At 38.3% G+C, this 24,013-nt stretch overlaps 1 protein-coding gene across 5 annotated transcripts in view; it reads left to right on the forward strand.

Moving 5' to 3' along the window:
- The window catches only part of CD96 (CD96 molecule), a 90,269-nt gene that overhangs the window by 42,533 nt on the left and 23,723 nt on the right, over positions 1–24,013 (forward strand). For all 5 annotated transcript variants that reach the window (XM_082731908.1, XM_082731905.1, XM_082731907.1 and 2 more), the window contains exons 7-8: positions 1,030–1,218; positions 8,465–8,557. In XM_082731908.1, coding sequence (XP_082588034.1) covers positions 1,030–1,218; positions 8,465–8,557 — 282 coding nt within the window. The remainder of the gene's footprint in view (positions 1–1,029; positions 1,219–8,464; positions 8,558–24,013) is intronic.

Consider the following 24,013-nt stretch of genomic DNA (forward strand, 5'->3'; position numbering starts at 1 on the left):
ACTGGGTTTGTTACTCACTTGAAAATAATTCACCCTTAATAATGATGGATGCAATCCTGAAAATACCTCTTAAAGGTCATTAGATATATGTTCTCCTGTTAAATAAGCCCTGGCTTGATGTACTGGGTTACCCTCCCACCCTCCCAACCATGAGGCCAGACAGTGTGGTAAAACTGCGTTTAGTTATTATTTTGGCAAGCAACAACTTCAAAACTAGCATTTAGAGCCCGTCGTGTAAAAAAGCTACGGAGAGTCCAGAAAGTTCTGGCCTACAGTGACAGATGGTTTTACATTAATTTCCTGCTGCCATGTGTGCTATTTGGAGGCTGGACTAACAGTGGCAGTTAAATAGTTTCTATTTCTAAAGGAGACTCACAAGACCCAAAATGACAGTGGTTATAAATCTATAGCTTATTTCAGGAAAAAGACACAATATAAAAACACCATTAAAGTAAGGGTACATATCACATGTCTAGATTTACAGCAAGGGGGCCAGTGAAATCAGGTATGGGGTTCTTTTTAAAGGGGAGGGGATCACCAATATGGCAGAGAATACCTCAGAAATGGGGAGCCCAAAATGGAATCTTGGCTGAGGTTGTTTTGTATTTTACTTAGACATATTCCTGCTATGTAACCAGACTCGACAGTAAAGCCTTCCCAGGTTCTGGCCCAGGTCACATGCAAATGATCAATCTCACTGTTTCCAATAAACAATGCTGGTGAGCTAGGACAGCTGGCCCCCAACCACGGACCCATGGTCCAGGCCCCCAACCCCGGACCCATGGTCACAAATAAAGCAACACTATTAATCGATACATTTTGTGCCTTGACCATGGATCAATACCATGCAGGAGCTTGAGCAAAACAGTTTAGGTTAACAGTTTAGGCCTGCTCAGTGTGCAGAAGCTGTGGTTTGACCATTTTAGACTCTTTTACTGTAAACTGGACCATCCCCAGCCATGCCTCGACATCATTTTATGGCTCATACAGAAAACTGGTGACTGATCTTGTCCCGGATCTGTCTTATAGGAATATACATTACTAATGAAGAGAGAAAAGACAAAGGTGGATTTTTGGAGCTGAAGTCTGTTTTGACAAAGGTGTATGGTAATAAACCAGCCGAATCAAACAACCTGACCATCTGGTGTATGGCTCTGTCTCCAGTCCCCGGAAATGAAGTGTGGAATATCTCATCTGAAAAGATCACTTTTTCCTTGGGTGAGTTGTCTATTTAATAAGGTCAACCAGGGGTGATCAAGACTGCCATAAACTCAGAACCCTTCTAATTAGAATAAATAGAACACTCATTATTTCCATGGTAGTTTAATCTTGGAAAACTCTTTACACAGCTCAAAATTATTAAATTTCATACTATCAAAACTTTTTTGACAAAACAATGGGACTCTGCTTAAAAGAATTTCTTCAAATAAAAAGTAGCTGATTCCTGTTCCTGAGAATTTCTGATGAATATGGCAAATTTTTTTCAACTTTCTTTAATAATAGCTTTTTGCTAACATACCATATGATGAAAATTAACACTAATATATTGATGATCAAGAGAGATTCTTAAAATCCTAAAATCCCTTCTGAGTCACTAAAAACCTTCAATTATATATATAGAACTTATAATTTTAATACTTAAGTATTAAATTATATATAGAATTTATAATTTTAATACTTAAGCCATGTATGAGATATAAATAGCTTGAGGATAAGGACTCTATCCTCATGATTTTCATGCCCCTAGGTTGAAGCACAGAATCTGACACATTGAAGATTTTTATGACTTGAAAATTGATATGCAGGATCATTCTACTTATCACAACATTTGCTTAACCAGAATATTCGCTACTCTATACCTCACCAGATAATGGAGATTTTTCTACCTAAAAGATGTGAACAAATGTCTCAACAAATACAGCGACAACAGATTGCCTATAAAAAATAGAAGTTTGTAACGACAACTATCAAACATGCACAGATAACAGTAAAGTAATACTTGAGCAGATTTGTTAGCCATTATTACAACTCTGCAAGACCATTAACATCTTTTACCACCTTCCTATTTTCAGAGATACTGTAGTCTGTAACATACTCGTAAAATCCAGGATAGCTTATAAGGAAAAGTTTCCCTTTGCTTCAAGGCCACTGTCTGTGTCTTGGGTCCTACCCAGCGCATTCACAAATGCAGGCAGTTGGTTCCTGGGAGCCTTGGATGGGAAGGGTACATGGCTCAATGCAAATCCACCATTGAGGAGCAGGTGCCATTCTGAATCTGGGACAGTGGCATCGTGCTTATAATACTGCACAAGCTTCTCCCTGTGAACTCTGAGTTAATCATTCAGAAGTGGTCGTGGATTTACACTGGAACATCCATAGTTTTGTCTAGTTCCTTCAGAGATAAATGCACGTCCTTTCTAGAAGGCTGGACACAGTTAAGGTCTACAGTCTTAGAATAGGGTAAAGGTGACTGGTTCTCATGTGGATTTGCCAGTAACTTTGACAGACTCTAAGAACATGAGCTAACACCCAAACAACCTTAAATTCCTAAATCCCATCACAGAACCATGTTTAAAATTCCAATCTTTCCCGACATTAAAACTGAGTTTTTCTTGGTTTAAAGGTTTTATTTTATTTTATTTTCTTAGAGAAGTTTTAGGTTGACAGCAAAAGAGGAAGGTGCAGAGATTTCCTATATACCCTCCCCCACATAGTACATTCTCCCTCGCTATCAGCTTGACTCAAGACAATGGTTCATTTGTTACAACTGATGAACCTACACTGACACATCATAATAACACAAAGTCCATAATTTACTTTGGGATTCACACTTGGTATTGTATATTCTATGGGTTTGAACAAATGTACGATGACATGTACCTGCCAGTAGTTTCAAACAGCCTTAAATTTTCTCACCCTAAAAATCCTTTTGCTCCTCCTATCCATCCTTTACCCCAACTCCAATCCCTGGCAACCACTGATTTTTTTTTTTTTTTGATAGTCTTTACAATTTTGCCTTTTCCAAATGTCATATAGTCGGAATCATACCGTATGTAGCTTTCTCAGATTGGCTTCTTTCATTTCATAATGTGTATTTAGGGTTCTTCAGTGTTGTCTTATGACTTGGCAGCCTATTTTTTTTAATGGTACTGAATACTATTCAATTTTATACATGGAGCAGTTTATATATTTGTTCACCTACTGAAAAACATTTTGGTTGCTTCCAAGTTTCGGCAGTTATGAATAAAGCTGCTGTGAAGATCCATGTGGAGGTTTTAGTGTGGGCATGAGTTTTCAGCTCCTGTGAGTGAATACAAAGGAATAAAATTGCTGGACTGCAGGTAAGAGTATGTTTAGGTTTGGGTTCACTCTCTTCCAAGGTGACAGTACTATCTTGCGTTCCTGCCAGCAGCGAATGAGAGTTCCTGTTGCTCCACATCTTCTCCAGCATTTCATACCATCAGTGTTATGGATTTGGGCCATTCTCATAGCTGTGCAATGATATCTCATTGTTGTTTGAATTTGCATTTCTCTGATGACATATTATGCGAATCATCTTTTCATATGCTTATTTGCCATCCATTTATCTTCTTTACTGAGGTGTTTATGAAAGTCTTTGGCCCATTTTAAAATCAGGTAGGTTGTTGTTATCTTACTGTTGAGTCTCAAGAGTTCTTTGTATTTTTCGAATAATAGTCCTTTACCAGTTGAATCTTTTGCAAATATTTTCCTCCCAATCTGTGGCTTGTCTTCACATTTTCTTGAGCTAAGCTAAGTCCTAAGATCAGAAAATAATGACTAATTTTAGGATAATAAGGAAGGGCACTGATCCTGATTCCCAAAGCATACCACAATTCCAGCTTTACAGGACAGCCCTTGATCTAGTATAATTTTAGGTTCTGAGCAAATGGTTATTTTTACATTGTCAAATGAATTTTTAGCCCTTATGATCAAATATTAAAACCAATAAATCCTGAAGAGTGCAGTTTCCCAAAATTACAGCTTACATTCTAGTCACATTCTAGCATGGATCTTTGGGAATGATTTAGAAGATATAGCAGAGACTCTGTAAAGCAGTGTCATCACTGGATCACACTCCCTTACTTGTTTTAAGTTCTGAAACACTTTCTTCCAAACGTACTTTCTGTTCATGGTAGTACTGCTGGGTGCTTTATGAACACTGGGAAAACTTCTGATGCTTTGTGCAACAGTTATTGCTTTATCAAGCCATTACTGTTGACAGATATTGAGATGAAAATACAGGACAAAAATCTAAAGTGGAGAAATTCTCAGAATATTACAGAGCAAAAAGGAGATTTAGTAAGGGAAGAGAAGCTTTTGCTGCCCTTTGTTCCCAAAGAAGAGTTGGAAGCCTGCAAGCTAATAGTTCCCTGAGACGGTCCCTTCCCCACCTACCTCACAGTCTCCCCGGAAGTTCAAATGCTCAGTGATTCTTATTCTAGTAAACTCGGAAAAGGGGAGGGATCAGGGTGGGGTGATCAGTGGCTCATCAAGCAGCCATGGAGTACCAGGGCCTGCAGATTCCTGTGACTCAACAATAAATACATTTTTTTTTTAAAGATCCTTTCCAAAATATCCTACCCTGCTGTTACCAAACCCCAAGTTTGGCTGCCCCTTGCTCAATAGGCCAATACTCAAAAGAGAGTTTGGGGTTGGCTGGGTGGCTCAGTCCATTAAGCGGTTGCCTTTGGCTCAAGTCATAATCAATCCCAGGGTGCTCCGTGGAGTCCGGCATCAGGCTCCTTGCTTAGCAGGGAACCTGCTTCTCTCTCTGCCTTCTCTGCATGCCGCTCCCCCTGCCTGTGGGCTCTAACAAATACATAAAATCTTAAAAAAAAAAAAAAGAGTTTTGCCTAGAAAGGAATATGAGCCTTATTCAAGAGACTGGCCACCTGGGGAGAAGGTGGAGTCTTGTCCAAAGGCTTTCTTCCTGGTCCGGGAGTTTTTTAAGGGGTTCAGGGCAGTTAGTTGGTAAGGGAATGTAGTGCTCTGTAACATTTCTTGATGATATGATATCTTGGTGTTACCAGCTAGAGACCTTATCTCAGTGCTGGAGGGTTGTGCAAATGGGTCTGCTTCCTGTTTCAAGAGGTGTAGGAGTGCTCTGTTCTTTCTAGGAAAGAATGAATGCAAGATCTATAGCTATTCAAAGGAAAGTTAACCATCACATGACCTAAGGGCATTTGATAAAGTTCAAAGACTACTAGGTTAACAGGAGGGACCAAGGTAGCTTGCTTCACTGCTACCCTGGCTTACCAGAATGTCTAAAGTTCTAGCACTGTTGGGTCAACTTTTTTGGCATATACAGAGTTGCCTTGTCTTATTTTGTTTTGTTTTGAGGTGGGGTGAGTTTTTTTTCTTTATTTTAAAACAAAAGTTGAGTGCAAATACCCCCTGGGGTGGGTAATGTCCTCGCTGTCATCAGCTGTTATTCATCGTTAAATGGCTTTCCATTTGGGATAGACAGAGATTTAGGGGTTGATGAGTCATGTCTGTTTGAGGGTGCACGTGTATTTTGGAATATGGAGAAAGGATCAGAAAGGGATATCTCAATAGTGCGGCAAGAGAACAACTGAATATTGAGGCAGAATATGCCAAATCCTTCCTATTTCATGATTTTTCTCATACCCTGTCTGATCCTAGGGATCCTAAGGGTATCAGTTAAGGACTTTAATATATACAGAAATCACCCAAGAATCTTGTTAAAAAGAAGATTCTGATTCACTAAGTTGAGCTGGAGGGGGAGGGCCAGAGATTCTACATTTCTAAACACGCTCCTAAAAGAAGCCATGGACTACATTTTGACAAGCAAGGATCTAGGAAGATCTGAAGTTTGGTTCATTTCTAGATGGACCAGTTAAGTGCTAATCCAAGCTCTGAGGAAGGCCTAGAACTGACCAGCTGCCCTGTGGGCCAGACAAACACCTGGCCACTATTAACCATGAAGGTGGTCCTGAGCGTCCTGCCAGGCCTGCAGAGGAGACACACTCAGGAGCAGATGAAGTTGCTTTAGGCCAGCAGCTTCATCCCTTAGAACCGGTTGCCAAATGTGATGGTCTGAAAACCGACTGACAGGCTTCTGCTAAATTCTGCTTTTGACTTTTGGGAAATAGTTTTGTTGTTTTTGTTTCGATTTCCCGTTAGGTTTTAGCCACTTCTTTCTACACCCTCTGAGTTTTGTTTTGACCAAGGCAGAGCTTCTACTTCTACAGGACAATCTGAAACCAGAAGGGCTTTTTTTTTTTTTTTCTGGCTGCAGGTTTCATGTTGAAAGCCATGCATCATTTTTGTTACAGGGCAAAGAGTTCATCTTTAAATACAAATCTTGCAGTGGCAACTTCCTAATACACTGTAAGGATATGTGTGCTGAGAAGCCCTCAGATTACAAAGCCATGTGGTGTTAAACATGGCAGAATAATATCTTAAAATAGAAATAGTCAGTAAATGAAAAATAAATGTTTCCCTTTGCAGAAATCTAGGATTAAGCATAACCTATCAACATCTTCTTTTCCAGAAGTCAGCAAACATGTTCTGTTTTTATCTGCCTGATAGTAAATATTTTATGCTTTGTGGACCGTATGGTCTCTATCGCAGTTACTCAGCTCTGCCATTGTAGTACAAAAACAGCCATAGACCATTACATAAACAAATGGACATGGCTGTGTTCCCATGAAACTTTATTTACAAACGCAGGCGATGGGTGGAATTTGATTTGTGGGCCGTAGTTTGCCACCCTCTGTTCCAGTCAGTCTACAGAGCAAAACACCAAGGCATTCTTTTTCCAGGCCCATGCTTACGAAGGTTACTGCTTTGGCAGATGATGCTCATTATGCACCAGCCATCAGATAGGCACTTAAAGTTGGTCTTCTCTCTTTCAATGTTTAGAATGAATCCATATGCATTCATTCATCCACTTGCATTTGCCAGGAACCAGAAATACCATGAGGAGCAACACAGTCACTTCTCTTGAGGGGTATACTGATGATGTAGAGTACTAAGGTCCCTGATAAGGTAAACATTAGGACTCTGAGCACATCACAAAGATCCCTGGGATTCTTCAAGTTTCAGATGGTACATACCAGGCTGTTTGCAATGGGAAAGTATAAGGAAACAGCATGCACACAAAGCAAGAATCCACAGAGATCAGGTTGAAATATCACCCCTTGGATTGAGTGGATGATTCAAGTTGTAAAAGATGATAGGCAGCATCGGGAAATGAAGTGGGGAATGGAACAGGGGGAGGAAAATAATGATCAGATTTGAATGTCATGCTGAAGTGTTCAAATATGTTTCAGGTGGGATGGGTGGAAGAAAATGGTCATTCCACTAGCCTATTTGTATGCTCTCAGGTAACTTTCTACCCATCCCACACCTACCTCCTCAGAGCTTAATAGCAAGGGATCATTTATATGATAACAAGTCAGAGCCAGCTGTAAGCATCACCTACAGCCAACAGCAACAACACTACCAACACTGAAAATAAAACACAGATACATCTTGATTACAAAACACAGATCCCTTCCAATGTGCTATGTGCTATCAGGTGACACAATTTATAGAATATATTCTTTTCTCTTAAAATAAATTATAGAACAGAACCAATAGTATAATTTATAATTAAATGTCCAAGTAATTGACACAGCTCATCAGATGTGTGACACGCTACCCAATGTCATTATATCTAGAAAGTTGCAAAATTCCCTCACCTCAAAATCATTTAACCATATTTAACCCTGACCTTCCTAAAGTCAGTAGATCCTTCTGGCATTTGTAGATTGTTTTATACTGTTAGTAGGACTATTTTACAGTTGAGTAGTGGGAGCTTTAAGGAACCGATATAAATGTATTATATGATAAAACAATATATTCTAGTCTCTCTTTCATCCCTACCTGCTCCCCACACACACAGAGAGAAAAGTTATAACCAGATAAAAATTTTCTGACAAAAACAGGCATTTTAAAAATGGGAGTAATAATACCATTAATCTTAGGCTCATTGATGTTACTTCCGGTTGGATAGTTACATCATTGTTTCTACTCTTGCCAATATAATTTTACAGGCTTACAGATTTGTAGATTGTATGATTACTTTGCAAATACTTTGAAATATTAGCTGCTATAGTTGTTTTACCAGTGCTTGGTTAAATGTTATTTTAACACCAGGAAGCTTCTCCTGACTTCCCAATATCAGCCGGTGCCCTTTCTTTGCAACCCCGTGGTGCCCTACACTCAACACAGTGCCTGGCTCCCTGCCTGTTACCTAGGGTCTGGTCGGTAAAGGCAGCCTGATGTCCTCCACCACAATGTCCCACAGCCTTAATGTAACAGACCTTCAATAACGATTTCTGAAATAATGGATAAAGTTGTGGGGAAAATTAGGTCAGCACATCATCTTTCTATTACAATATTTTGTTCATCATCATTATCCATTTCATCCTTTCAGGCTCAGTGAACCCTTCCGTAGGTCCTCTGCATGATGTTGTCACATCAACCGTTGGCACCCAACCTTCTCCAGTCAACAGCAGGTCTCCTACAAGTAAGAATGTTTTCAGTCATACTTTCTTTTTTTTTTTTTAATTTTTTTTTTTATTTGAGTGTAGTTGACACACAATGTTAAATTAGTTTCAGGTGTACAATATAGTGATTCAGCTCCTGTTATGATGTGCTCAGCACAATGGTAGCCACTTGTCTGTCACCATACAACACTGTTAAAATACAACACTGACTATATTCCCTATGCTGTGCCCTTCATCCCATGACCTACTTCTTCTATAACTAGAACCCTGTATTTCCTACTCGTCTTCACCAGTTCTGCCCATTCCCACCCCCTTCACCTTTGGCAACCATAAGTTTGTTCTCTGAATTTATAGGTCTGATTTGTCCTGATTGTTTATTTATTTGTGTTTATTTTTAGAGTCCACATATAAGTGAAATCATATGGTATTTATCTTTCCTTGTCTGACTCATTTCATGTAGCGCAATAGCCCCAAGCTCTATCCATGTGGCCGCAAATAGCACAAACTCATCCTTTTTTAAGGATGCATAATAGTCCATCTTCCTTATCCACTCCTCTATTGAGTAGACCCTTGGGTGGCTTCCATATCTTGGCTATTGTAAATAATGTTGTAATAAACATATGGGTGCCTATCGTATATTTTTTCAAATTCATGTTTTCATTTTCTTTGGGTAAATACACAGTGGTGAAGTTATTGGATTATATGGTACTTCACTTTTTATTTTTTTCTTCATACTATTTTTCCATAGTAGCTGTATTCTCACAAAGGTTCTTTTTTCTCCATATCTTCTCTGGCATTTGTTATTTCTTGTCTTTTTGATTTTGCCATTCTGACAGGGATAAGGTGATATCTCAGTGTGGTTTTTTTTTTAAAGATTTAATTTATTTATTTGACAGAGAGAGATCACAAGGAGGCAGAGAGGCAGGAAGAGAAAAAGAGGGAAGCAGGATCCCTGCTGAGCAGAGAGCCCAATGTGGGGCTCGATCCCAGGACCCTGAGATCATGACAAAGGCAGAGGCTTAACCCACTGAGCCATCGAGGCACCCCTCAGTGTGGTTTTGATTTGCATTTTCCTGTATGTCTCCTGTAGAAAAAAAATATGAAATTTTCATATTTGCAGCTTCTCTGCCCATTTTTTAAAATTGGATTGTTTGGTTTTTTGGTATTGAATTGTATAAGTTCTTTATTTTATTATTTATGTTTTATTTTAGTTCCAGTTAGTTAACATATAGTGTTATATTAATTATAGGTGTACAATACAGTCATTCAACAATTCTATACATTATCTGGTGCTCATCATCTCATCATGACAAGTGCACTCCTTAACCCTCATCACCTATTTCACCCATACCCCCACCCCCGCCCCTCTGGTAACTAACATCAGTTTTTCTCTATAATTAAGAGTCTGTTTCTTAATTTCTCTCTCTCTCTCTTTCTTTTTCTCTCTGCTCATTTGTTTTGTCTCTTAAATTCCACATGAGTGAGATCATATAGTATTTGTCCTTCTCTGACTTATTTTGCTCAGCATTGTACTCTTTAGCTGTGTCCATGTTGTTGCAAATGGCAAGATTTCATTCTTTGTTATGACTGAATAACATTCCATTGTATAGATATAAATATAGTTATAGATAGAATAATAGACATCACATCTTCTTTATCCATTCATCTGGATAAGTGGAAATTTGGCTGCTTCCATAGTTTGACTATTATAAATAACACTACCAACATGTATCCCTTTGAATTTGTGTTTTTTGTGGAGTTTTTTGGTAAATACCCAGTAGCACAATTATTGGATCATAGGGTGGTTCTCTTTTTAAATTTTTGAGGAACCTCCATACTGTTTTCCAGAGCAGCTGCACCAGTTGCAACAGTACATGAAGGTTCCTTTTTCTCCACATCCTTGCCAACATTTACTGCTTCTTGTGTTTTTGATTTTAGCCATTCCGTTGAGTGTAACGTGTTGAGCATCTTTCCATATATCTCTTAGCCACCTGGATGTCTTCTTTGGAGAAATGTCTGTTCATGTCTTCTGCTGATTTTTTTATTGGATTTTTATTTTGGGGGTATTGAGTTTTATAAGTTCTTTAAATATTTTGGCTATTAGCCTCTTATTGGATATATAGTTTGCATATATATCTTCTGCAGATATCTTCTCCCATTTGATAGGTTGACTTTTTGTTTTATTGATAGTTTCCTTTGTTGTGCAAAAGGTTTTTATTTTCATGTAGTCTTCTAGGATTTTTATGGTTTTAGGTCTCACATTTAGGTCTTCAATTCATTTTGAGTTTATTTTTGTGTATGGTGTTTGAAAATAGCTCAGTTTCACTCTTTCACATGTAGCTCTCCAGTTTTCCCAGCACTATTTGTTGAAGAGATTTTTTCCCCATTGTATATTCTTGCCTTCTTTGTCATAGATTAATTGACCATGTAAGCATGGATTTATTTCTGAGCTTTCTATTTTGTTCCACAATCTGTGTGTCTGTTTTTTTTTTTTTTAAGATTGTATTTATTTGTTTGACAGAGAGAGATCACAAGTAGGCAGAGAATCAGGCAGAAAGAGAGGGGGAAGAAGGCTTCCTGCTGAGCAGAGAGCCCAATGTGGGGCTAGATCCCAGGACCCTGGGATCAGGACCTGAGCTGAAGGCAGAGGCTTAACACACCAAGCCACCCAGGCACCCCTATGTGTCTGTTTTTGTGTCAGTATCATACTGTTTTGATTACTATAGCTTTGTAGTATATCTTAAAATCTGGAATTGTGATACTTCCAGCTTTGTTCTTAAGATTGTTTTTGGCTGTTTTGGGGTCTTTTGTGGTTGCATGAAAATTTTAGTATTATTTCTTTTAGTTCTGTAAAAATGATGTTGGTATTTTGATAGGTATTGTACTGAATCTATAAACTGAATTGAGTAGTATGGATATTTTAACAATATTAATTCTTCTGATCAATGAGCATAGGATGCTTTCCATTTATTTGTGTCATCTTTAGTTTGTTTCATCAGTATTTTATGGTTTTCCGAATACAGGTCTTTCACCTCTTAGGTTAAGCTTATTCTTAAGGTTTTTCTGGTTTTGTTTTTTATTTCTGTGCAATTATAAACAGAATTGTTTCTTAATTCTTCTTTTTGAGACTTCCTTATTAGTATATAGAAAAGCTACGGATTTCTGGGTATTAATTCAGTATCCTACAACTTTATTGAATTCATTTATTACTTCTAGTGATTTTTTGGTGGTGTCTTTAGGATTTTTTATATATTGTAGCATGTCATCTTCAATTAGTGACTACACTGTTTTATTTTCCATGAGCTATCAGTCTTTTAACCAAGCAGATTGATAAAACATTTTTAGAAAATTTGTATGGTTCACATTCTTTATTACCTATAACATTTTAGGCAAATATATTAAGTACTATTCTTACAGCTTTAAAGAGTTAACATAGCTTCCAAAGCCCTTCACTTGAAACCCTGGCAAAATTAGGGTCAATAAATATTCAGTGAGAAATTTAAATTCTGTATTTATTATTAAATAGGTTAATAAATTGACAGTCTCCTCCACAACTGTGTTCTCAGTGGGGTGTTTAAGAAATTGGTTACAAATGGGCATCCTGTGGACCAGATGTAGTTAGATAGTTTTAAATTTAAATTTGTTCTAGTTCTTATTAATTTTGACAAAGTTGACTGGTGAGGACTGTGAATTCAGCCTCCCAGTGGCATTATTAATAATGAAGGCCAGGCTGGGTCAGTGTTACTCTGGCAAAGGGAGAGCAGTGACTTTCAGAAGGTCGCACTGATGCAAACAAATCATAAATTCCCATGCCTATAGCCTTTGTGTTTAACAAAGAACCATGGTTACCTTCTTTAGTGTATATATGTATATATCCTGTGCAAAGGAGAAGTACAGTTCTCATTTCTTATTTAATTAAAACTATCAATTTTAGCTCAAAATGAGAATGGAAAATGAAATAAACCAAAAGCAGTTAGGAGAAATGAACAATTCTTTCAGCCTGTACCCTTTGGCTCATAGCCTGCAGTCACTGTCACAGGTTGATACCTCTCAGAAAATGAAGTATGTGGCAGGGTGGGAAATGTCTGCCGATCACCCAGCAGAAATTTTACATTCATCTGATTTCTCCTAGTTCTTAATGTTTTGCAATTTTTATTGGAAGCTGCTTTTTCTTCCACTCCTAACTCATCATTCAGCTATAAACCTCAGTAGATTATGTTATCCTTCATTCAACAAATATTTGCACAGTCAAAAACAATACCTTAAATTTCTTTAGTACTGTACATATTATCCAGTTACCCAGCTCTCCCTAATCAATTATCCCCGACATTAGCAACTTTTAAAACATAAATTGTCTTACATGATTTTGGGGTCAGAAAGCCAGGAGCAGCTGAGCTGGATGGTATGTATCAGGTCTTTTCATGAGGTTAGAGTCAAATGGGGCTGGTTGTGGCTTCAGTTATCTGAAGGCTTGACTGGGGCTGAGGGTTCTGCTTCTAAGTCTGAGCATGTTGTCAAGAGGCCCTTGTCCCTCACCATATGGGCCTCTCCAGAAAGCTTCTCACATCGGAACAGCTGCCCTTGCTCAGACCAAGGAATTCAAGAAACAGAGTAACCGGGGCGCCTGGGTGGCTCAGTGGATTAAGCCGCTGCCTTCGGCTCAGGTCATGATCTCAGGGTCCTGGGATCGAGTCCTGCGTCGGGCTCTCTGCTCAGCAGGGAGCCTGCTTCCCTCTCTCTCTCTCTGCCTGCCTTTCCATCTACTTGTGATTTCTCTCTGTCAAATAAATAAATAAAATCTTTTAAAAAAAAAAAAAGAAAAAAAAGAAACAGAGTAACCAAGACAGAAGTTGCACTGCTGTTTTATTGCACGCATCACTTTGCTTTATTAGAAGCGAGTCACTAAGTCCAGCTCAGACTCAAGAGGAGAATAAGGCTCCACTTCTTGAAGGGAAGAGTATTAAAGAACCTGTGGACAAATTAAAACTACCATATCCTGTCATTTAGAAAATATTTGCACATAAAATGCAATACAGCTTGATCTTTATTATGGGAGGTAGACAGAGCAAGCATTATCATCCCCATTTTCCAGATGAAGTCATTGGGATGAAGTCACTGAGATGAACACACAACTAGTAAGTGGCAAAGTTAGTATTCACACCAAAGTCTTTGGACTCAAATCTAGTTCTTGCCACATTTGATACCAGGGTTTCTCCAATTGGCCTAAACACTTTGTGAGGACAGGGGACGTATACCCAGCATGGAGTAGATGCACAAAAGTACTACTTGAATGGAGCACTGGGTCTGGTGCATAAACAATGAATTCTGTTACACTGAAAAGAAATTAAATTTTAAAAATGAGGGGGGGAAAAGTACTAGTTGAATAAAAGAATTAGGGAGAATACTGCTCCTTCACTATATAAGTGTCATTTAATATACTCCATGATGTCTTTAACAAGAGATGATAATTTATTTCTGCCTTCAAAATGGTTGTGGTGTACTTGGAAAGAGATTATATCTGCCCACAAAAATGATAATTCAAAAATAGTATAGTGAAAGGTGCTGCATCTTTTAGAATTAAAATACTCAGGGAGAGGTACAGACCAGCAAATTTTTGACTTTGAGTAAGAAGATGTCCCTGTGGGTTCTTGGAGCCAGGAAATGTAACCAAAGAGAGGAAATAAGATGACTGACCTTTTAAGTATGTGTTGCATTTATTTGACTCAGTTGAGAGCTTGAAAAAAATTCTAAGCAAAGATAGCAAAGTGAGTAATTTGTGCATTGGCAAGAATGTTTGTGGGAATTTGAGAAAATATTAGGAGATAAGTTTGGGTCAGGGGCTGGGATTATGTAGCATAGAAGCAGGGAAGAAGATTAGAAAATGCAGAATAAAGAAAGTGTTAAGTTCCAGCCCAAGAATTCTCAGTGTTATCCCATAGAAAATGGGATTGGGAGCCCAGTAAATATTTTTTAGAAAAGAAGTGACATAATTAATTTACCAAATATTTATTAAGCCATGACTACATACCAGGTATTCTTCCAGGTACTGAGAATCCGACAAGGACCAAAAAAGAAAACAATTATGCCCTTATGATACTAACCTTCTACCAGCTGAAAGCAGAAATGAGTTTCTCATACCGAGTTTTTCACAGGGTTAGTTGATATACATTAAATGCATCCATCAGACTAAATACCATTCTTATTTCTGTGAAGAAATTCAAGAAAAAGAACATTTGTTACCTTAAGGAGGCTGCAATATAAAATACCTCTAGTATTAGACAGGAAAAGAGAATATAGTCAAATGAATATACTTGTTAAAAAGCAAGAAGAAAATCTGATCTACTCTCATGCTAAAGTGATATGGTTGGGAAATTTCTGGAGAGTCACAAGAGCTCCTTAAAATAAGATCCTACCACACTGAACCACAGGACTGTTGTAGATCAGTGGTTCTCAGCAGGGAAACTTGGCCGCCCCCCTCCCAGGGACATTTGGCAGTATCTGGGGACATTTTTGTTTGCCACAATTGGCGGGGAGGGTGCCACCTGCCAAAGCCAAGGATGCCACATGTTATATAGCACAGGACAGGATGGCCTCCACAACAAAGAATTATCTGGTCGAAAATGTCAGTGGTGCTGAGATTGAGAAACCATTTTAGATCAAGGCTCAGGTATGAGAATAGCTGTTTCTCACTTTACAAAATCTGGACCTCTGTCAAAAGAGTAACAAATTATGTTTGGAACAATTTTCAGTCTAAGATGTCAAAAAATGTTAAATCAGTGGCTCTTTTAGGCTAAACAAAACTTATTTTCTTAGAAGAAACACTGAATTACAGCTGAAAAATCCAGATTTTGTCTTGGTAATCTGGAGGGTCATTGTGAAATCACATGATGACTGGCTGCCTTATGTCTCAGAAGCTAAAAGGATTCACCTTTTGTGTTCTTTTAAGAAAGGAAACAAGATGGAACATGTCATGGAGACCAGTTTCAAAAGGCTGTGGTTTCATTCCAAATTCTACTATGGAATGCACTGTATAATTCAGTCCTAATTATTAAGCTACATGTCTTGCTGCAAACATCCAGTTTGTATTTTTTTTCTTCCTCAGCTTAAGGATTTTTTTTTTTTTTTTTTTTTTTTTGATGAATGTAAGATAATGCAAACAATGTTCTTTGACTAGAGAAGGAGAGCCTGGTAACAAACTGCAGGAGTTACCCAGGGAGCCCGGCACAATTCAGCCTGAACTGATGGGTGTTTTCTGAGTCCCTGCTGCATGTGCAGCACTGTCCTAGGAAAAGACATGAGGCTGACAAGCTAAATAGGGAGACAAGGCAACCTGATGGGGTGGAACAATCAGACACCTGACCAGTCTCAGTCTCACGTTGCCTTAAGGCAGTACTTAACTCAGGTGCTCCCGGTGCTCTGAGTAGGGCCCTATGCCTTCGAACTCTGGCTTTGAACTGGCTTCAGGGTGTGTGACTAAAAGAACAGGCCTCAAAAATGCCAGCCCCAATGGTGGCAATCATCCAAGACATTTATTCATTCAGCAAATACACATTGAGTGCCTAAAAGGTGCCAGGAACTTAAGAGGTGTTGGGATACAACAACGAACAAGACAAGCAGGACCCCAGTTACACAGAGCTCGCATTTCTAGCACAACCAACTTGCCTACTTTCCCATTTCACTGTCTACCAGCCCACAGGCCTTTGGGCTCTGCCTCAGATTTTTGTCTGCATATGAACCCTTGGACTTGATGGTGTTGGTTTTGATATTTAGCTAATATCAAAAGCTTTAGCTTCTCTGAAGCTTCAGCCAATCTCCACAGTCTAGATTCTTTCTACTCCTGAACACTTCAGATAAAATATCAGGTCCAGTCTGACCCTAACTATTGGCTAGCTCTACAAGTAAGGACGCTTAGTGCTCAGTAGGTGGGGATCAGAGACTGAGGGGTACAGACTAAAGGAAGCAGCTGCCTACGGGAAGCAACAAAACTGATTTATGAGAAAGCATGTCAGAATGGCTGGGGGATTACACTGGAAGATATCCCATTGGACAAGATTGTCAAATGGAAATAACAGTGGGGAGCAGAAGTATCGAGTATTGCTTATCTAGTCTTCCCTCTTCGGAACAAGGTAGCTGTGGAAAAAAAGCTATTGGCTGGCCTATTCTTGCATTCATTTCATAAATTACTAAGTATCTGTAATCACACCACACAACATGTAATGAGCTCTGTCCTTCTTACTGTCCTTTCCCCCCGGGGGCGTCGGGGTGGTCCTGAAAATCCCTTCCAGACCAGTAATCCGGCAATACACATTGCCGTAGCCATTCAGTGAGCACATGTTCCTCAAATAAACTGCCTCCCATGGGCAGACAGTTTTGGGCAGAGATCAAGATTTCACACCATATATTTCCTTTATGCTGGTCTGAAGGTCAATATCCCTCTAATCCTGACATCAGGGATTGGCGAACCGGCCCAGATGTGTTTAGATGTAGTTGACAGCCTATATTCTTTTAAGTGCGGCAGCTAATGTCATTATGGGTTTAGAGGTTCTTTGAGCTGCAGGTGAATCAATGGAATACAGTTTACACATTTGCCAAGGAAGCTGGGTGGCTATGTGGGTAGACAGTATGTCAATAGGTGGAAGGTCAAGTAAAAATATTACTATTTGAAGAAATAAATTAAATTCCAGGTTCAGTTTTACATGGAAATAAGGCAAAGTCTTGAACAATTGAGCTTGACAAACCAGATCACTCTGACAGCAGCAACCTGAACGTACAAATAACTTTTACCTTTATGTTTAGTTGAATAATTGAGCTGAACTGAGTACATTAGCAAAACAAAACAAAAAAAAAAAAAAAAGGAATTTTCTTTTCCCCATGATTAACTCCAGATGAGCTCTCTTGAATAATTTCTCCTTAGCCTCTATAGGCTTTTTCTCGTGATTTTCATATAATAAATGTTGTCTGGTCCCTTTCAGATTCAAGAATGGACTTGTGTCAATAATTAAAAAGGCTTGTCAAATGTAATGTCAAAACTTGGAAAAAATTAATTTGATCCAGAACTTTCCCCCCCTCTCCTACCAACCACATGTGGGTGTACCTCAGCTGAAGCAGCTGGGGATGGAAGGTTGTGTGCTTCATGTCTGTGGGGGTTGGGGTGGAAGAAATGTCTGTGATTTCCTGGCTCAATCCTCTCCTGCACTCCTGCTTATTGGTTTGGACCTCTCTTTTGGGGTCATATCATGTGGAAGAGAGGAGAGAGGTAGGTAAGAAAAGACCTTCCTTATCAGGCTGACTGTAATCTGACCTAAGTGCCCTCTAGATGGGGTGAATAAAAAATGTGCCATCTTGACCTCATGGGGCACTCTGGCAGATTTCTCAGAAGTCTGCGACTGGCCTGTAGCTATTGTCCCCTTGATGCAGGCCATGTTTCTCCTCCAGTCTTCTGTTTATTATCCCCCTACAGCTTATAAGCTTCTAGAGTTCTGTCCTCTTAGGAGCTTTTTCTTCCGTAGATATTCTTCCTGGGTGAGATGTCTTTTCATGGCACCCTGTTTTGCATGGGAAAACATGCACTTTGGCCTCCTATTTGGGGGGAAGTGCTTTTCTTCTCCAATATGGCCATTCAACTCTTCTAGTCAAGCATAGGTTCCCAGCGTAGCTTAAGTTAAGCACTAGTTCTCTTCATCCCAAATGCCAGGACACATAAGCCAATAACTCTGAGTGGTTCTCTTGAAACCACACTTCACTTGGGCTAAGGCAAGTCCCTCCATGAGAGGGGACCTGACTCTAAGCACACTGACAACTCTCTTTTAAAAAAATCCTCACTTGGGGTTCTTGCCCCTTACATAGTCTTGAGGTTGAATGATGATGATAGGCCACCTCACATGGCCTTCACAGGTGGTCTAGACTTCTGCTTTCTGCTTTAGAAGTGAGGATGACTTGCCCTATAATATCATTCTTAACCTTTGGAACCTCATCTAAAATAAAAGTACAAAGGGCTCCATTTGAAAATTCTGCTCTGTATTATCCATTAAAATTCAGCTTTTAAAAGAAATTCAGTGATACTAACAATGATCTATCCAAAAAGGAAATCAAGAAAACAGTCCCATTTATAATAGCATCAAAAGGACTAAAATACTTAAGAATAAATTTAAGTGAGGAAGTAAAAGACCCATATACTGAAAACCAAAAATATTGATGAAAGAATTTGAAGGAGACACAAACAAATAGACATCTGATGCTCATGGATTGGAAAAATTAATATAGTTAAGTTTTCCATGCTGCTCAAAATGATATGAAGATTTAGTATAGTCCCTATCAAAATTCCAATGGCATTTTTCACAAAAATAGAAAAAGAATCATAAAATTTATAGTCACAAAAGATACCATATAGCCAAAGCAATTTTGAGAGAACAGAGTTGGAGGCCTCACACTTCCTGATTTCTCACTATACTACAAAGCTGTAGTAATCAAAACAGTATGGTACTGGCATACATTCAGACACATAGATCAACAAAACAGAATAGAGAGCCCAGGAACAAACTCATACATATATGGCCAACTAGTTTTTACAAGGGTCCCAAGAATACACATGGAAAAGGATAGACTCTTCAATAAATGGTGTTGGAAAACTAAATATCAATTTGCAGAAGAATGAAATTATCTTACAGCATACACAAAAATCTCCTCAAAATAGGGTAAAAACTTAAACACAAGACCTGAAAGTATAAAACTCCTAGAAGAACACATAGGGAAGAAGCTCCTTGACATTGGCCTTTGCACTATTTTTAGATATGACACCAAAGCTTGGACAACAAAAGCAAAAACAAATAAGTGTACTATATCAAACTAAAAAACCTCAGTATAGCAAAAGAAAGAAACAACAAAATGTAAAGGCAACCTATACATTGGGAGAAAATATTTTTAAGTCATATCTGATAAGGGGCTAATATCCAAAATATATAAGGTACTCATTCAACTCAATAGTAAAACAAGAAACAACTCATTAAAAATGGGCAAAGGACCCAAATAGACATTTTTCCAAAAGAGACAAAAAAAATAGCCATCAAATACATGAAAAGAACCTCAACAGCACTAATCATTAGGGAAATGCATATCATAACCACAATGAGATATCACCTCCCACCTTGTAGGATGGCTTTTACCGCAAAAATAAAAGATAAAAAGTGTTAGTGAGGATATGGAGAAAAGAGAACTCTCGTCACTCTTCATAGGAATATGAATTTGTGCAGCCATTATGGAAAACAATATGAAAACCATTATGTTAAATGGTTTTTGAGGTTCATTGGAAAGGTAAAAAAAAGAATACTGTATGATCCAATAATCTCTATTCTGGTTATATACACGAAGAAAAATCATTTACATCTTAGAGGGAAACAACATATTCTATTGACAGAAGAATGGGTAAAGAAAGTGTGTGTGTGTGTGTGTGTGTGTGTATGTGTGTGTGTGTGTGTGTGTGTAATTCAGTCTTAAAAAAGAAACAGATTTTGCCATTTGCAACAACATGGATGAACCTGCAAATCATTATACTAATGAAATAAGCCAGACACAGAAAAAGAAACCTGCATCTCATTTATAAGTAGAATTTAGAAGAGTGAAATACATGAAAGCAAAGAGTAGAACACTAGTTACTGGGGTGGAGAAGTGGAAAATCAGAGAGATATTGTTCAAAGGGTACAAAGTTGGAGTTATGTAAGATTGATAAGTCTGAAGATCTAATGTACAGCATGATGACTATAATGCTATATTATACTATGTTGAATATATATATTATATATTATAATATATATAATACTATATTGAATGTTGGGTATTTTCTAAGAGTAGATTTTAGGTGCTCTCATTGTACAAAAAAACAATGTTAACTATGTGAGGAGGGACATGTTAATTAGCTGACTGTACTAATCACTTGACTATGTATGTTTATATTTAATCATGTTGCACACCTAAAATATAGACACTTTTTATTTAAAAACTAAGGGACATAAAAACAAAGATAAACTACTGATGCTACTTCAAAATAAAAATCTTCTGCACAGCCAAGAGTCAACAAAACTAAAAGGCAACCTACTGAATGGGAGAAGAGTTTTGCAAATGATATATCTGATAAAGGGTTAATATCCAAAATCTATAAAGAACTGATACAACTCAATACCAAAAAAAAAAAAAAAAAAAACCAACAACAAATAATACAATTAAAATGGGCTGAAGACATGAACAGAGATTTCTCCAAGAAGTCATAGAGGGCCAACAGACACATAAAAAGATGCTCAACATTGCCACTCATCATGAGGGAAATTTAAATCAAAACTACAATGAGATATCACCTCATACCTGTTGGAATAGCTAAAATAAAAAACACAAGAAGCATTGTTGGTGAGAATGCAAATTGGTACATCCATTGTGGAAAACTCTATGGAAATTCTCCCTAAAATTAACAAACAAACAAACCAACAAACTACCCTACAACCCAGGAATGGGTTTTGCTTTCATGTATTTCACTCTTCTAAATTCTACTTATAAATGAGATGCAGGTTTCTTTTTCTGTGTCTGGCTTATTTCATTATGAGGTATTTGCCAAAAAATACAAAAAACACTAATGCAGAGAGATACATGCATCCCTATGTTTATTGCAACATTATTTACAATAGCCAAAATATGAAAACAGCCCAAGTGTCCATCAAGAGAGGAATGGATAAAGAAGATGTGATGAATATCTTTTAGCCATAAGAAAGGATGAAATCTTGCCATCTGCAACAACATGGATGGAGCTAGAGTGTGTAATGTTGAGTGAAACTAGTCTGTCAGAGAAAGACAAATACCATATGATCTCACTCGTGTGGAATCTAAGAAACAAAACACATAAGCAAAGGAAATAACAGAGAGAGAGAGGCCGACCAAGAAACAGACTCTTAACTATAGGGAGCAAACTGATGATTACCAGAGGGGAGGGGAGAGAGTGGGGATGGGTGAAATAGACGAGGGAGTTTATCATTTATCACAATGAAAAAAAATAAAATGATAAAAAATTAAAATAACTTACTAAATAAAATAATTTTGTGAAAATGGATAGCCATGATGAGATGATGGCTTACCCATTGAGTTCATCCACAGAAAGCCGTAGTTCTTGGCAATAGTGAGATGGACTAGTGAATAATTGGCCAGAGATGAGGATGCTTGAAGAAAATGGGGGAAAATAAGAGAAAGAAGAAAAGAAAGGACATTAATATGGGTAGTTCCTTCCTCAATGAATTATTATGAGCAACAGAAGGGATTAGGCATGGAAAACACTTAAGTGTCAAATTGTTACACTGTACTATTTGTCCCCTTAAATCCCTTTGAAGATGGTAGGAACCTATGGTAGAAAACAGAGTGGTTGATTAAGTAACCAGTCTGTATAAGTTGTGCGCGTGTGTGTTTTAATAAAAAGAAATAATCTAGCCCTAGAATTATGTGTCTACTTCTACTTTCAATGACTACTGGTGTAAGTAAAACCCACCAGGTTCATGGTCACGTGAGGGGAGGAAGAACAGAAGTGAGGAAGGGCAAATAGCTACAAAGTTAGTCTGAAAGTTCACATGTTGTATCCAGTTTCTTATATTTCCACTACTCTCTTTTTTTACTAACTTTGGTTTATGCTAATTGGCCTCCTCTCTGTTCCCACAGCATGAGGTGCCTCCACCTCAGGGCCTTTTTCCTTCTTCCCTCTGCCTGGAAAATTCTTTCCGCCCAAATCCACATGGTTCTCACTCTCATCTCCGAATCTTTGTTCAGATGTCGTCTTCTCCATGGGACTGTTTTAGAGCTGTAATGTCCTCTGTTTCACTTCCGATAGGAAATTTTATTTTTCCTCTTTTTCCTGTTTTATTTTTCCCCACAGCATTTGTTAACATCCTGTACAATGCACTAGTTTGGCTTCTCCCCACAAGAAAGGGAATCCCATAAGGACATTTTGTCTTTGTCTGATTTGTCTGTGGATGTATCTCTATCACCTGGAATAGTGATAACACATGATTGTCCCTAAGATTGATAACTCAGTAAATATTCTGGGGGCTAAGAATATTTTTCTGTAGGGGCCCCTGGGTGGCTCAGTCGTAAGCATCTGCCTTCTGCTCAGGTCATGATCCCATGGTCCCAGGATCAAGCCCCGTATCAAGCTGCCTGCTCAGTGGGAAGCCTGCTTCTCCCTCTCCCACTCCCCCTGCTTGTTCTCTCTCTTGCTGTTGTCTTTCTCTGTCGAATAATAAATAAAATCTTTTAAAAAAATTTTTTTCTGTTAACTATTTTGTCAGTAAGTATTGATAGCTCAGTAAATGTTCTGGGGGTTAAAGAGGAACTGATTAACAAAGGAAGGGCTTCAGGGAGAGCAGAGGAAGGTTCCCTGAAGAAACTGGCATTTGGCCAGGTTTTGAAGACTGGGCAGGCAGCCTTGTGAGGGGAGGCTGAGAGGGGCAGAGAGGCAGGGACAGAGGTCTTAGTGATTCTGGGTGGCTGTGTGGGGACCATGACTGAATTCCAAAGCTACCCTCTGGTTCTGTAGCAAGGCTAACTACACTTTATAAGGCTACCAGAGTGGAATGAATATAGTCTCTGGTGTCAGACAGTCTTGAGTTCAATTCCTGTCTCGCCACCTACTAGCTGTGTAACCTGGGCAAGTCATTTTGCCTCTTTAATATTGTTTCCTTATCTCGAAAACCAAGACTGAGTATTATCTAGTTCATATGGTTATTATGAGTATCAAACATGAAAATGCATAAAGAACAAGTATAAAGCTTTGACCCACGCAGGACTATCTGAGAAAGCATGCTATGATCAAAAGATGAGTCCAGCAAACAAAACTAATCTCCAAATAAGTCAAAACTTTTACTTGTATTTTTTAATTCCTTAAAGGTAGAACCAATGACCAAATTAATATTTCTTTTTTTTTTAATGACCATTTTCTCCTTTATCTTTTACTTACCTCACCTCCCAACTACTCACCTGTCTCTTTTATTTGGTACAGAGTATGTCCATATGAAATGATCTTTAAAATTTAAGTTTGTTTGAAAACTATATCAATATTTCTCCCAGATTAACCTTCCCAGCCCCACCATGAGACCTCCAGCATTGCCCTCTGTCTCCCTTCTCTGGCGATGAGAAGGACAGTCCCCAGGAACATGGCAGGAGTCCAGGTGAAGAGATTGCATTCTATTTCATAATGTCATGAGAAGCCAACCAGAATTAGCTCTTAGAGAACATGTTTCTGTCTCTTCCATTTAACTCAGAACTGAACAGAGCTGTCTTCTGACTTAATTGAATTTCTAGTGATAATATAAAAGGCTAATTTTTAATTTTAGTGGAAAAAAATTTTTAAGTTGAAATAGAAATGGGCTAGGAAAGTTTTGAAACTTCTCATCTAATCTCATGGCAGTTTTCGAATTAATATAAGCAAGACATTTTGTACAAGTAGTGTTTTC

Source organism: Mustela nivalis (genome assembly GCF_964662115.1).
Source record: "Mustela nivalis genome assembly, chromosome: 1".
NCBI lineage: Eukaryota > Metazoa > Chordata > Mammalia > Carnivora > Mustelidae > Mustela > Mustela nivalis.